Source organism: Wyeomyia smithii, chromosome 3 (assembly GCF_029784165.1).
Source record: "Wyeomyia smithii strain HCP4-BCI-WySm-NY-G18 chromosome 3, ASM2978416v1, whole genome shotgun sequence".
Classification (NCBI taxonomy): domain Eukaryota; kingdom Metazoa; phylum Arthropoda; class Insecta; order Diptera; family Culicidae; genus Wyeomyia; species Wyeomyia smithii.
In genome coordinates, this window is record NC_073696.1 from 189,969,573 (window position 1) to 189,982,010 (window position 12,438).

A 12,438-nucleotide genomic window follows, 5' to 3' on the forward strand; every position below is an offset into this window, starting at 1 on the left:
TGAACTTAAAGCGTCATTGCAAAGTAAAATCCCTGTACAACCCGTACCACCCGTACCACCCCCCGCTCCGGCACAACCACTCTCGTCCGTTATTCCCATCTCGTCGAGCGTTCGTCTGCCGGAAATAAAATTGAAGGAGTTTTCTGGGAATCTCGATGATTGGGTTTCTTTTCGCGATCTATACATCTCGCTTATTCACTCAAGTGTGCAACTTACGGCAGCGCAGAAAATGCATTACTTGCGAGCAGCGCTTCCTGGCGAAGCGGCTCGTGTTATTTTCTCGCTCGAGATTTCCGCCAACAATAACCTTGTTGCCTGGAATTTGTTGAAGGAACGTTTTGAAAACACGAACCTGCTGGTGAAACGGCATGTTTCTGCCCTACTTACAATTCCTTCACTGAAAAAAGAGTCTGCACAGGGACTTGCAGATCTCGCCGAAAAATTCGATCGTCATGTACAGCTGTTGGATAAACTCGAAGATTCTGAAAACCACTGGAACGCCTTTCTAGTAGAGCGATTGAGTCAATGTCTTGATAGCGTCACACTCCGTGAGTGGGAGACACTTGTTTTCGCAGGCGATGAATACCCGAATTACCGAGAATTGTTCGAGTTTTATCCACAGAAGATCGCGAATCGTACAAACTTTAAAGCTCTCCCAATCGGCAAACACCCAGTTCGAGATCAAGCATCCCAAACCCCGATCAGTTGTTGCCCATGTCGCCTCCGACAACGTTACCCAGTGCGTCAACTGTAAGCACGCTCACTTCCTGTTCCAGTGTGACCAGTTTCGTTCACTCTCTCCACAACAACGGTTCGAAGTCGTGAAGAAGCACGGGCTGAGCATTAACTGTCTCAAGGGAACACATCAAGCGAAAAACTGCTCCAGCGGTTCCTGCAAAAGCTGCTCTAAGAAGCATCACTCATTGTTACACCTGCCACCTCTCTCGTCGGCTTCTGGTTTACTACCAGTGACAACATTTAAGCAGCCCACAGTGTACCAACCCGCTGCAGCATCTACTTCACAGTCGTGCCAAATGTCGCATTTTCTTCCAAACCTCCTCGGAGGCTCTTCGTCGCAGGAGCTCGCGGTTGCTCCACCACCTATCAATTCGTCGGTTCGATCGCAGTCGTCGCGCGGTAATTCTTTCCCACATTCGTCGGTCGATGTCGTTCCTCCTCACACTGCCTGTCAAAGTGCAGAAATAGTGACTCAACATCGGCAGTCAACAGTCATTTTGTCAACAGCAGTGGTCAAAGTGAAAGATATTGATAACAAATACGTCCTCGTTAGAGTCCTCCTGGATAGCGGTTCACAGCCAAGTTTCATCTCCGAAGCGCTATGCCAAAAGATTCGTTTAACACGAACGAAACTGAATTCGCCAGTCAGTGGGATCGGACAATCTATAGTTAACGTTCGCTATGCTGTAGCCGTCTCGCTCGCCTCTCGTTTCGAAAATTTCATGACCCAACAGGACTGCTTAGTACTGCCGAAGCTTACCGTCTCGCTGCCTAGTCACCACATCGACATCTCTCGCTGGCGGATCCCTAGAAAACTTCCACTGGCTGATCCGCAATTTAACATAAGCCAAGGTGTGGACATGATACTCGGAGCTGGTCTATTTTTCGAGCTTCTCGAAAACCAGCAACTCTCTCTTGCCGCTGACTATCCCACGTTGCAGAAAACGGTTCTGGGCTATATCGTCTGTGGAAAGATAAAGCAGCCGACCACAGAGGTCACTGACACACAGTCCTGCCACTTCTGCGTAGAAGATACGCTTGATACCATGCTTCAACGATTCTGGGAAATCGAGAATTTTGATGACGGTAAAGCTCTCACTCCAGACGAAAAATTCTGCGAAAAACACTTTCAATCGACTGTTACTCGTGACGAAACGGGCCGCTATGTCGTTCGTCTGCCACTCAAGGAAGACAAGGTGGAAATGCTAGGAGATTCATACCCCTCCGCTGTTCGAAGGTTCCAGCAAATGGAAAAACGGTTCTTCACTGATGAACATCTTCGTAAAAGCTATTCTGAGTTCATGGAGGAGTATGAGAGGTTGAGTCATATGAAGTTGAGTCCCGTCGCGTCGCGTAGCCCACAGTTTTTCCTTCCCCACCATGCCATCCAGCGTCCAGAGAGTACGACCACAAAAATACGAGTGATATTCGACGGTGCATGTCGTGGAGCTTCTTCCTTGTCGCTGAATGATGCCCTCTACGTCGGACCAACAGTTCAGCCAGCTCTGTTTGCTACCATCATCAACTTCCGTTTACCACGATTCGCCATATCCGCCGATGCGGAGAAGATGTTTCGCCAGATGTGGGTTCACCCAGATGACCGAAAGTTCCAGCAAATTCTCTGGCGCAACAATCCGTCAGAACCAATCCGCAATTATCAACTTAAAACCGTCACTTACGGTCTTGCAAGTTCGCCATTTAATGCCGCTCGCGTTTTAAATCAATTAGCTACAGACGAAGGACATCGCTTTCCGCTGGCCGTGCCAGTGATACGGAAAGGCACCTACGTAGACGACGCTCTCACCGGACATGATGACCATGACACGATGGTCGAAACTTGCAAGCAGTTGAGGGAGATGATGAAATCCGGTGGTTTTGTACTTCGCAAGTGGGCATCCAACTGCAAGACAGTCCTCAGTCGAGTCCCAGAAGAACTCTGGGAGACCTCAGCAGAATTGGAGCTCGATCGTTCGCAAGCCGTCAAAACTTTGGGGTTGTTGTGGTTCCCTCACAAGCATGACGTCTTCAAAATCAAGGTTCCCGCTCTTCCAGAGCTTGAGGTCGTCACCAAGCGGATTGTCGTGTCGGAAATGTCCCAACTATTCGACCCGCTTGGACTTCTTGGACCTGTGGTGGTCAGTGCAAAAATGTTCATCCAATCTCTCTGGGCAGCACATATGTCGTGGGACTCTGAGCTTGCGAAAGAAGCAGCCGTATGGTAGAAGAAGTATCGTGCAGACATTAAGGAGCTTATCGTGCTGCAGGTTCCAAGAAGGGTCCTCTGGAACAAGGATACAGAACGCCAGTACTCAGTACACTACTTCTGCGATGCCTCGCAGAAGGGATTCGGGTGCTGCTTGTACATCGTATCTTTGGATGAGCTTCATTCACACCTGCTCACGTCGAAATCTCGCGTCGCACCTCTTCGTGGACAGTCAATTCCACGCTTGGAGCTCCGCGCAGCCCTTCTCGGGAGTCAACTGGTCCACTGCTTACGAACTGACACCAATATCACTGGACCAGTCACATTTTGGACCGACTCTACTGTCGCACTTCACTGGATCAAATCCAGATCGAATTCCTGGAAAGTCTTCGTGTCGAATCGGGTCGCAGAGGTCCAACGCTTAATGAAGGATGCGCAGTGGATGCACGTACCGACCGATCTAAATCCTGCCGACTATATCTCCCGAGGACTACTTGCAAGCCAGATCATCTACGACAAGCTGTGGTGGCATGGGCCAGAGAATCTCACATTCCCCGTCGAGCAATGGCCAAAGTGTCCGATTTCGATGCCGAATAAAACGGAACTGGAGGAGGAGATGCGTGTGCTGGTTTCCCTACATCTACTACAAGACAACGGAACCATCTTTAGTGCATTCTCGGAGTTAGCCAAGCTAACGCGCTTCGTCGCGTACTGCTTTCGGTTTCGGAACAACTGCAAGCTCCCGAAAGATCAATGCGTGTTGTCCCCGCTGTCGCCTCAAGAAGTGGACTGTGCGCTGAAATCATTAGTTCGTCTCGCCCAGCGCCAGGAATTCCCAACAGAAGTTCAACTGCACAGTCGAAAGCAGACCGAGAACACAGTGAGGGTCGCATCAAAATCGGCACTACAAAACTTGAACATATTCATGGACGATTTCGGGTTACTTCGGATGGACGGAAGGTTGAAAAACTTAAACGCACCGTTCGACACTCGCTTTCCGATTCTGCTTCCAGCAAAACATAGTCTGAGCGTCCTCATCGCCAGGTCAGTTCATATTCAGACACTTCACGGTGGACCGTCGCTGATGCTCGCTACCATCCGTCAACGATTCTGACCACTCCGGGGTCGTGAGTTGGCTCGTAAAGTCTTTCGACAATGCGTCACCTGCTTCCGGTGCAATCCTACAACAGGAAATCAGATTATGGCACCTTATCCGTCGTTTCGCCTCAGACCAGCTCGAGCTTTTACGTACTCCGGGATGGATTACTGTGGGTCATTTCTCGTTCGTCTGTTAATTGGGAAAGGCTCGTCCGTTAAGGTGTACGTCGCGTTGTACGTCTGCATGGTGGTGAAGGCCGTGCATCTCGAGGTCGTCGCTGATCTCTCATCCGCCGCGTGCATAAGCGCCGTCAAACGCTTCGTCGCAAAACGCGGTCGGGTTCTTGAGTTGCACTGTGACAATGCAACCGCTTTCGTTGGAGCAGATCGTGAGCTGCGTCAGCTGCGGAAAGAGTATCTGCGGCAGTTTCAGTCGGCGGAATGGGGTCTCTACTGTGCGGACAATGGCATCACCTTCCGGTTCTTTCCAGCCCGCTCTCCACATTTCGGAGGCATCTGGGGAGCCGGAGTGAAATCGTTTAAGTACCATTTTTGTCGCTTCATGGGACAAAAGGCTTTCACAATGGACCAGTTCCTAACGGTCGTTGCTCAAGTAGAGGCAGTCCTGAACTCCCGTCCTCTTGTTCCCATTTCTGATTCGCCTAACGACCTCTCCGTTCTGACCCCAGGGCACTTTCTCATTGGAGAGCCTCTTGTCTCCATTCCTGAGCCTGATCTACTTCACCAGTCCCCTAATCGCATCACCCGTTTGCAGGACATGCAACGCTCGGTCCAAGATCTTTGGCGTTGTTGGTCGCGGGACTACATGAGCCAGCTCCACCAACGCAACAAGTGGAGGCGCCCGGCAGTGGACGTCCGCAAGGGTCAATTGGTGCTGTTGAAGCAAGACAACTACCCTCCACTACAATGGCCTCTCGGGCGCATCATCGAAACTATCCCCGGTTCGGACGGGCGAGTCCGAGTCGTGGTAGTCAGGACGGCTTCGAAGGATTTCAAGCGAGCGGTCACAGAGATTGCGGTCTTTCCAATTGATTCCGACGACGAGGTAGACGCATCAACATCAACATCAACTTCTGACGTGGTTTTCGGTTGAAACGGACGGTTTCAACGGCGGCCGGCATGTTGAGAACAGCAACTCTTCTAAATGCCTGAAAAGAGAAATTAGAATTATACTTACCTACATTTACTTACTTTGATCACTTTCGCTATAAAATGCACACACGCAGACAAGACAACGGAAATCATTGTGAACAATGTATAAGACAGAACAAATAGAACCATCATAGCGTAAAGTTCGCATTCCTACGAAGTTATTAGTCGTCGGTCCGAAAACCATTTTTTTCTTCGCTTTTTTCGCATTTCGTTTGGTCGGTCAAATTACTACAGTGCCGGGAAGTGTCCGCCGCCAGTCCGGATAAATTTCTCGTCGATTCACCCCCGAAACACATGGTTTTCCAACAAAAGTAATTAAAATGTTACGTGTGACGCTTGAAGGGTTGACAGCATGCGTCAGGATAGCGGGCGATATTTCGGACGCGTTTGTGACGTTAGATGGTCTGAAGCAACGTGACAGGCTCTTGAACTTGCTGTTCAACATTGCTTTAGAAGGTGCAATACGAAGAGCAGCGGCACCATCACTACGAAGTCCCACATGCTTCTATGCTTCGCGGATGACATTGATATAATTGGTGTTAACCGTAGAGCAGTTGAAGAGGCCTTTACGGCTCTCGAAAGCGAATCTGCGAGAATTTGACTCACCATAAACCATACCGAAACGAAGTACATGGTGGCTGGCAGAGAGCGTGGTAGTTTTGTGGGTGTTGGTGCTGCGGTGGAGATGGATGGGGATACTTTCGAAGTGGTCGACGAGTTTGTTTATCTTGGCACTCTCGTGACATGTGACAGCGAGGTGAGCCACGAGGTGAAGAGTCGGATTGCAGCAGCGTATAGAGCTTATTACGGATTGCGTAGCCATCTTAGGTCCCGTAGCCTACAGGCCGACGACGAAATTTGCGCTCTATAGGACCCTGATTCTCCCGGTGGCAGTCTACGGACATGAATCGTGGGGGTAGGAGGCCGATCAACGAGCGCTTGGGGTCTTCGAGCGTAGAATCCTACGATCAATATTCGGAGGCAAACTAGAAAATGAGGTGTGGCGCAGGCGCATGAATCACGAGCTGTACGATATTATCAAGCTGATGAAACTCGGCAGGTTACAGTGGGCTGGCCACGTGTCACGATTGGCGAATGAGCGACTGGCAAAGATAATATTTAGCAGAGAACCGGATAGAGGCCGACGACTTCGAGACAGACCTCGCACGCGCTGGATGTGTGCTGTCGACGAGGATACCAGAGCGGCAGGTGTAAGGGAAGACTGGTAAGGAGCAGCCCAAAAAAAAGTAGTAAAATCGCTCAAATAAAAAAAAATTGGGCGGAACGAAGTTCGCTGTGACAGCTCGTGATGAATAATAAACGAGCTATCTATCCCCGATGTAAATTGGTTGTTGGTTCAGTTGTTGACCGATGCTATTTCAATTTTGAAAAATATTTAAAACTCTTTTATGCTGATGATTCGACACTCTACATTGGAGCATGAACGAAAGTGGATTATCAGCTGGTGTCAGTGAAATTAAATGATGATTAGTCTTGATAAATGTTGGGTCATACAGTTTCACTACGCAGTGCATCCTATTCTATATAATTAGAGCGTTGGTAAAACACTTCATTGCTGGGTTAACAAAATATCTTTATAAGATTGTCAAGGATCTTCGGAACCATTATACCATTATGAAAATTTTGCTCTTCAGTCTAATTTTTCAGAGATTGAGATAGTGTTGTCCGAGAAACTCTTTCGATTGTTCTAGGTACAAAAATGATATCTACAAATTTTTGTTTGTTATTATATCTCAAGAATCAATATTAATGACCTCAAATTGGAACTGCTCTCCCACCTCCCCACCATGTTTACAAACCCAATACTTACCTAAATATGAAATAAAAGTCATCGAACCACTAGGAAATTTGTACATTTTACTCAGTCGTTCGGTGGTTTGAATTTCATACAACCTTACTGGAAATCAATGAAGGATATCCACATAATCAATAAGTTGTAAACGACTGCATTGCTTCAAGCGAAGCTTTGATTATACCGGCTCATATGAACCACCCATATCATTTATGATTTTCATTAATACCGAGTACCATAAATCACGCATCAAGGATTGAATATTCATATTTTTTGTTCCTGTGTGCATAGTAATAATGATCCTGAAGCACACTCGGTTATTGAATTTGCTGAAATTAAAACCACTGCTTTATTTGCACACGTTATGATGAACCGTAGTGGGTCGTATTATCGTTTGCGGTATAAAATGAATGAAAAAATGTACACGTTCCGGTTGGATTGGATTTTATTATTTATTCACTGAATAATTAATTGAAGCCTTCTTCCAAATTCTAATTCAGATATCTATCCAGCACAAATTACATAAATTTCCAGGAACGAAATAGCTCAACATTTAAAAGCGATCTCCAAGTGGGAACGGGTAAAATCTTTCACGTTCTAGAAAGCACTGTGGAAGCCAGGTCGAACATGCATTAGCTAAATCTTTAGATAATAAGAAATTCCCCTGACTAAGCTACAAGATTACCTACGGTTCGCTAAGCTGCATGCTGCACGTAAGTTGTTAGCTGATTTTCCCGCCCGCACCGTTCTGCTGGGCTTGAAGGCTCTGGAATAAAAATAAACCGCTGCAGTGGGCTGCACTCTCGAATAGACCGGGGTCACCACCACAGGAACTGCATCCAGGCTACATGATGTGACATTGCCGGTCGTGACAGTTGGCTGTGGTGTGGAACTTTCGCACATCACCGATCACCCGACGGCATTCACCCATCGATGATTTTGCAGTGCCCCGTAGTGCAGGCAGGCCAGGCGAATGGTGAAATATGTAACCTATACCAATGCATCACCGGTGCAGTGGGGCGAAGTGTGTTTACTTTAGCTCGCCATGTCTGTATGGTTTCCGGTTGAATTGTGAATATGGATGCAACCTTCGCCTGGTTGGCACTGTTTCTTGCTGCTGTATGCTGCTGTGCGGCAGGTGCAATTTTATGAGTGGGTGGGTTCATTATTCTAATGACGGAATGACGTGGAACAGCATCGGTGCTAGGGTAGCCCACCACCGATCCCACTGCGTCACAGGTCTATTGTAGTGGACATTAACTTTACAATTGATAAAGTGGTTCGACAGCAATTTGACGAAAACTTGCTGCATGGAAAGTTTATTTGGATAATGGTTTTCTTTTATTAACCTTTGGATTTCCTGGTTTTAGAACGGCCTGTTTGCGTTTAAATTTATAGTTAAATTCGTTTTAATTATTCCTCCGTTTTTTTCGGTTTTATATTTAAAATAATTTTTTAGGGGCCATACCACATTCCACACTGACATCCCCCGCCTTCCCCTCCGTGGACAACTGCACATATAAATTTGAAAAACTTTGTATGGACCGTGGACATTACACAAAAATCTACAAACATATGAAAAAGGGTAAATCTAATGAGTGAATATTCAGTAATTCTAAATGAACGATTTGAAAATAAAAAAAAAACATTAGAAACATGGGTGAAAAACTTTAGTGTGACCTTTTTTGTTTAATCGTTGTAAATAAACGCAGTATTTGTATATTGTCACATTATTTTCGTCACACTGTTTTGGGTTGTTCCTTTTTATATCTTCTCGACTCCTATGGGGTTTTGAAAAGGTTTATCGCCGTTTGAGACCAAATTTGAATTTTGTGTGCCTCCTCTAGTCTTTAAAATAAGAATGCTAGTGTTTCCAGAACCAGAATGACGTTTAGAAACTGGGAACTGGCTGACGCCTGGATGACGTTTAGAAACATGGCAACTGCCGCTTCTATTTTATATCATATATTTTTAGAGACCAACTATCGATATCTGACATTATTTTTGATACCAAGAAGACGATTTCCGTTTTCTGAGAAATTTTAATGGTAATATTGCGTAAAATATCCTAATATTAGTTTCCTAATATTGGTATTTACGAAACTAGAATGTCGTAAAAAACAGCGAATTGATATCTAATCCCGTAAGAAAATTAAATTGGAATTCCCGGTATCAGCAAAACTGCATAATACTAAAAAATGTACTCCTTTTAAAATTCAAGATCGCTGGCTAACCATATCAACCAGTCCGAGATAAACTTGGAAACATGTAAACCGCGGGCGATCGGTTCAAAAATAACATAGCATTTAGGTTAGGTTAAGGTTCCTTTTCCTCTCTAGAACGAAAATACATTTTTGAATGAGAGTGCGAATGGGATGAGCACTTGATGAGAGTGAGTGAGGGTAATCGGTTTCTCAAAATAATAATAATAGGATTAAGGAGCGTTTTAAATATTCTAAAAAATATTCTTTAATATGATTGTCGGCCAATAATTGCCCGCATAGATATGAGAGCCCTAATAAAGGAAAAAAATCAATATAGCGTCTTCCGGTTTTTGGATAGCTGTAACAACAATGCAATCAAAGTTTCATTTCATGCTTTCTTCCTGTCGTTTTCTTGCCCTCTAATTATTGGTTTTGTCGCTGTCACTTATTGCTACCTTTAAAGGAAAAAACCTAACGCTACTGTTTTTTCTATACCTGTAAATATCGCTGCCATGCGGGCGTCGTTCTTTTGCATGTGAAACAAGGTGTCTAGTATTAGAATTTTTTTCCTGCGAAAGAGTGTCGGGGAAATATACTATTTCATAATATGCAACAAAAGGTTGCATCGAATGTCTGTCTGTCTGTGGAATGAAGTTTTGTGGAATGAATATCTAAAAAAGAAACTTCTGCACAATTGAGCTGAATCTTGCATGGAAACGTTGTGGTTCTGATATTCTGGTACTGGTATTTTCATAAACGCATTACATGGCTTTTTATATTGCATAAAGTGAACCTTCTGCTTCACTTTATGCAAAATAAAAAGCCATGTAATGCGCTTTACCGAACCTTCTGCTTCACTTTATGCAATATAAAAAGCCATGTAATTAATTCAGTGTTTTGGCTAGAAAATACGTTAGGAAGCTGAATTATTAAATGAAAATTTGATCAAGAACAATCACACAATATAAGAGTTTTTGAAATATATGTATGTAAATGTGAAAACTAAAAAAACTAAAACTAAACCGGTATCTACCAAACTTAGCATAGGTTTTTCTTGATGCAATCTTCAATAATGAAGAGGGTTCAAACAATGGAAAAAGCCTCACACTGGCTTGTAAATGGTCAACACTTTGATTTGCTTCGTTAGTGTGCGTCGCAGTAGACTTTCGCTCGTAAATTTAGAACGACCGTCGGCTCTCGCTCACAAAAAAAAATGGTAAAATGACATTCGTGCGACGAAGAAATGGCAACTGCCATACGCTTGGCGATATTTTTTGCCTTTCTCCTAGTTTGTTTTATTTATGTCTTAATTCTATTTCTGTTGAGTAATATTATTACAAGATTTAAGTAATTTCCAAAATATTCAAAAACAGAACATTTATATAATCCTTATTTTGAGAAAAATGTCAAGTGGCAAGTACTCGTTTGACATGTTTGTTCAATGTATTTATACAACGAGCCTTGCCATCGTTAGAAACAAATAGAAGAAGGTTATACAAAAACGCGGGTTGATATTTACAAATTCTATTTGCATCCAGACACGTTTGAACGAGAAGATGATAAACTTATTCAAAAAATTTATTGCAGGCTACATACAGTCCCCCCTACAATTATGGATCACTTAAGAAGATATATGATTTCAAAAAATCATTTCTAACCAATTTAATTGTTTATAAGTAATGTATAAATGTTTTCAGTCACAGAAATATGTAATCTTTCCCTTCATTGGGTATTTCTTTCCATGTTTTGTGAATATTTCTCAGAAAGTATGTTTATTTCATAACTCACCAAATACACAATTATGGATCACTTTTGAGAGCGGTTCTAATTATGAGACATTTCGCATCATATTATGGATCAGCATAATGAAAACAGCTTTTGGCAACGAATTCATTCAATAAACCTTATTCAAATTATGTAAATTGAAGAAATAACATATTTCAAATCGTATTCAAGATCTCGCGTGGCCTGGCCACATTTTATATGGCTTTTGAGGTTGCAGTTAGATCGAGAGTCCACGTATGTCGCTCCCGAAGGTAGCAATGAACCATTGTATACGGTACATCATAACAGCTTCCCGCTTTACGTAGCTTTCCTGTCCCTCGTGCCTTGGAAATATTTTTTTTAAAGGCTCAGCACTGTTTAGCTTCCGTTTAGTGCTCAATAGCAGTTGAGAGGGTGTTTTAATTAGTGAAAATCACATTTGAATCGGAGTGATCCATATTTATAGAGAACTATCTTGTCTCGGTCCCTATTATGGAACACTTAGAAAATAACTAGTTTTTATAGAAAAACCGTTATCAACCATCAACATTTTGATGAATCGTGAAGAACATACCTTGATCTTTGTGTATGAATTATTTTTTGCACGAGAATTAGCGATTATATGACATATGAACCTTATGAATGATGAGCGTGCTACTTACGCTGATTGAGAAAAACGACAAATATTTTGATAGATTCTGGAAAACAATATTTCACGCCTATAAAAAACACAACGATGTTTTCTGTGTTTGAAGCTAGCAAATATGGCATGTTTTACTACAAAAATGTTACATGCCTTCGAACCGTTAGTTTAACTGAGTTAAATAACACGAGACACAAAAGTGATCCGTAATCGTGGGAAATCCATGATTGTGGGGGGAGTGTATTTATTATTGTGCCTTATAGATAGGTATTTACGATGCTTTTGATTGACATGTTTAGGTGTGGCTAATTCAAGAATTGCGTTGATTTTTGCTATCAATAGTAAACTCACGTGTACTGTATAGTACTTAGATGTGGAGAACTCATTACCTGCTTCAAATAAAAAAAAGTGATCGTCCCTAACAGGACGGTTTGGTTAATTTGAAAGCTGAGAAACAATCGAATAATGCCTTTTTCCTGTTTTCTTAGAAAGCAGAACAGCTTGGTTTTTCGAAAGAACATTTCCCTGAGTAACTAGTGACACCGGATACAAGCTCGTTCAGTATCTCGTCATTGCCATTGGCAACTTGTAGGATGATTCTCGTTCTACTATCGCTTGCAGCGTTCCTCGTCAATTCCAACACTTCCGCAGCAAGGTACATTGCAGCCGCCATCGATAGGCACTACCCTATTCATGGATACTGGCTGGGGCGTTAGCAGCTTTAGGACTGGCTGTGCTTATTCTTCAAAGTTTACCACCCACGTGGTGGAAACATCACGAGAAACACGTAGAATAAATGTGA

The 12,438-nt window shown here is 43.6% G+C and overlaps 1 protein-coding gene across 1 annotated transcript; it reads left to right on the top strand.

Annotated features, from left to right (window-relative positions):
- Positions 1 to 229: 229 nt before the first annotated feature.
- Positions 230 to 4,055, top strand: LOC129728940 (uncharacterized). Its single transcript, XM_055687417.1, has 3 exons — positions 230 to 552; positions 623 to 2,951; positions 3,003 to 4,055. The coding sequence occupies exons 1-3, from the start codon at positions 230 to 232 to the stop codon at positions 4,053 to 4,055; spliced, it is 3,705 nt and encodes a 1,234-aa protein (XP_055543392.1).
- The last annotated feature ends 8,383 nt before the right edge of the window (positions 4,056 to 12,438 follow it).

Bases quoted from the DNA above. Each gene is read 5' to 3' on its own strand.
- LOC129728940 (XM_055687417.1), top strand. From the start codon at position 230: ATGCATTACTTGCGAGCAGCGCTTCCTGGCGAAGCGGCTCGTGTTATT. The intron at 553-622 runs GTGGGAGACACT...TTTTATCCACAG, and splicing joins GATAGCGTCACACTCCGTGA to AAGATCGCGAATCGTACAAA. The intron at 2,952-3,002 runs GTATGGTAGAAG...ATCGTGCTGCAG, and splicing joins AGCTTGCGAAAGAAGCAGCC to GTTCCAAGAAGGGTCCTCTG.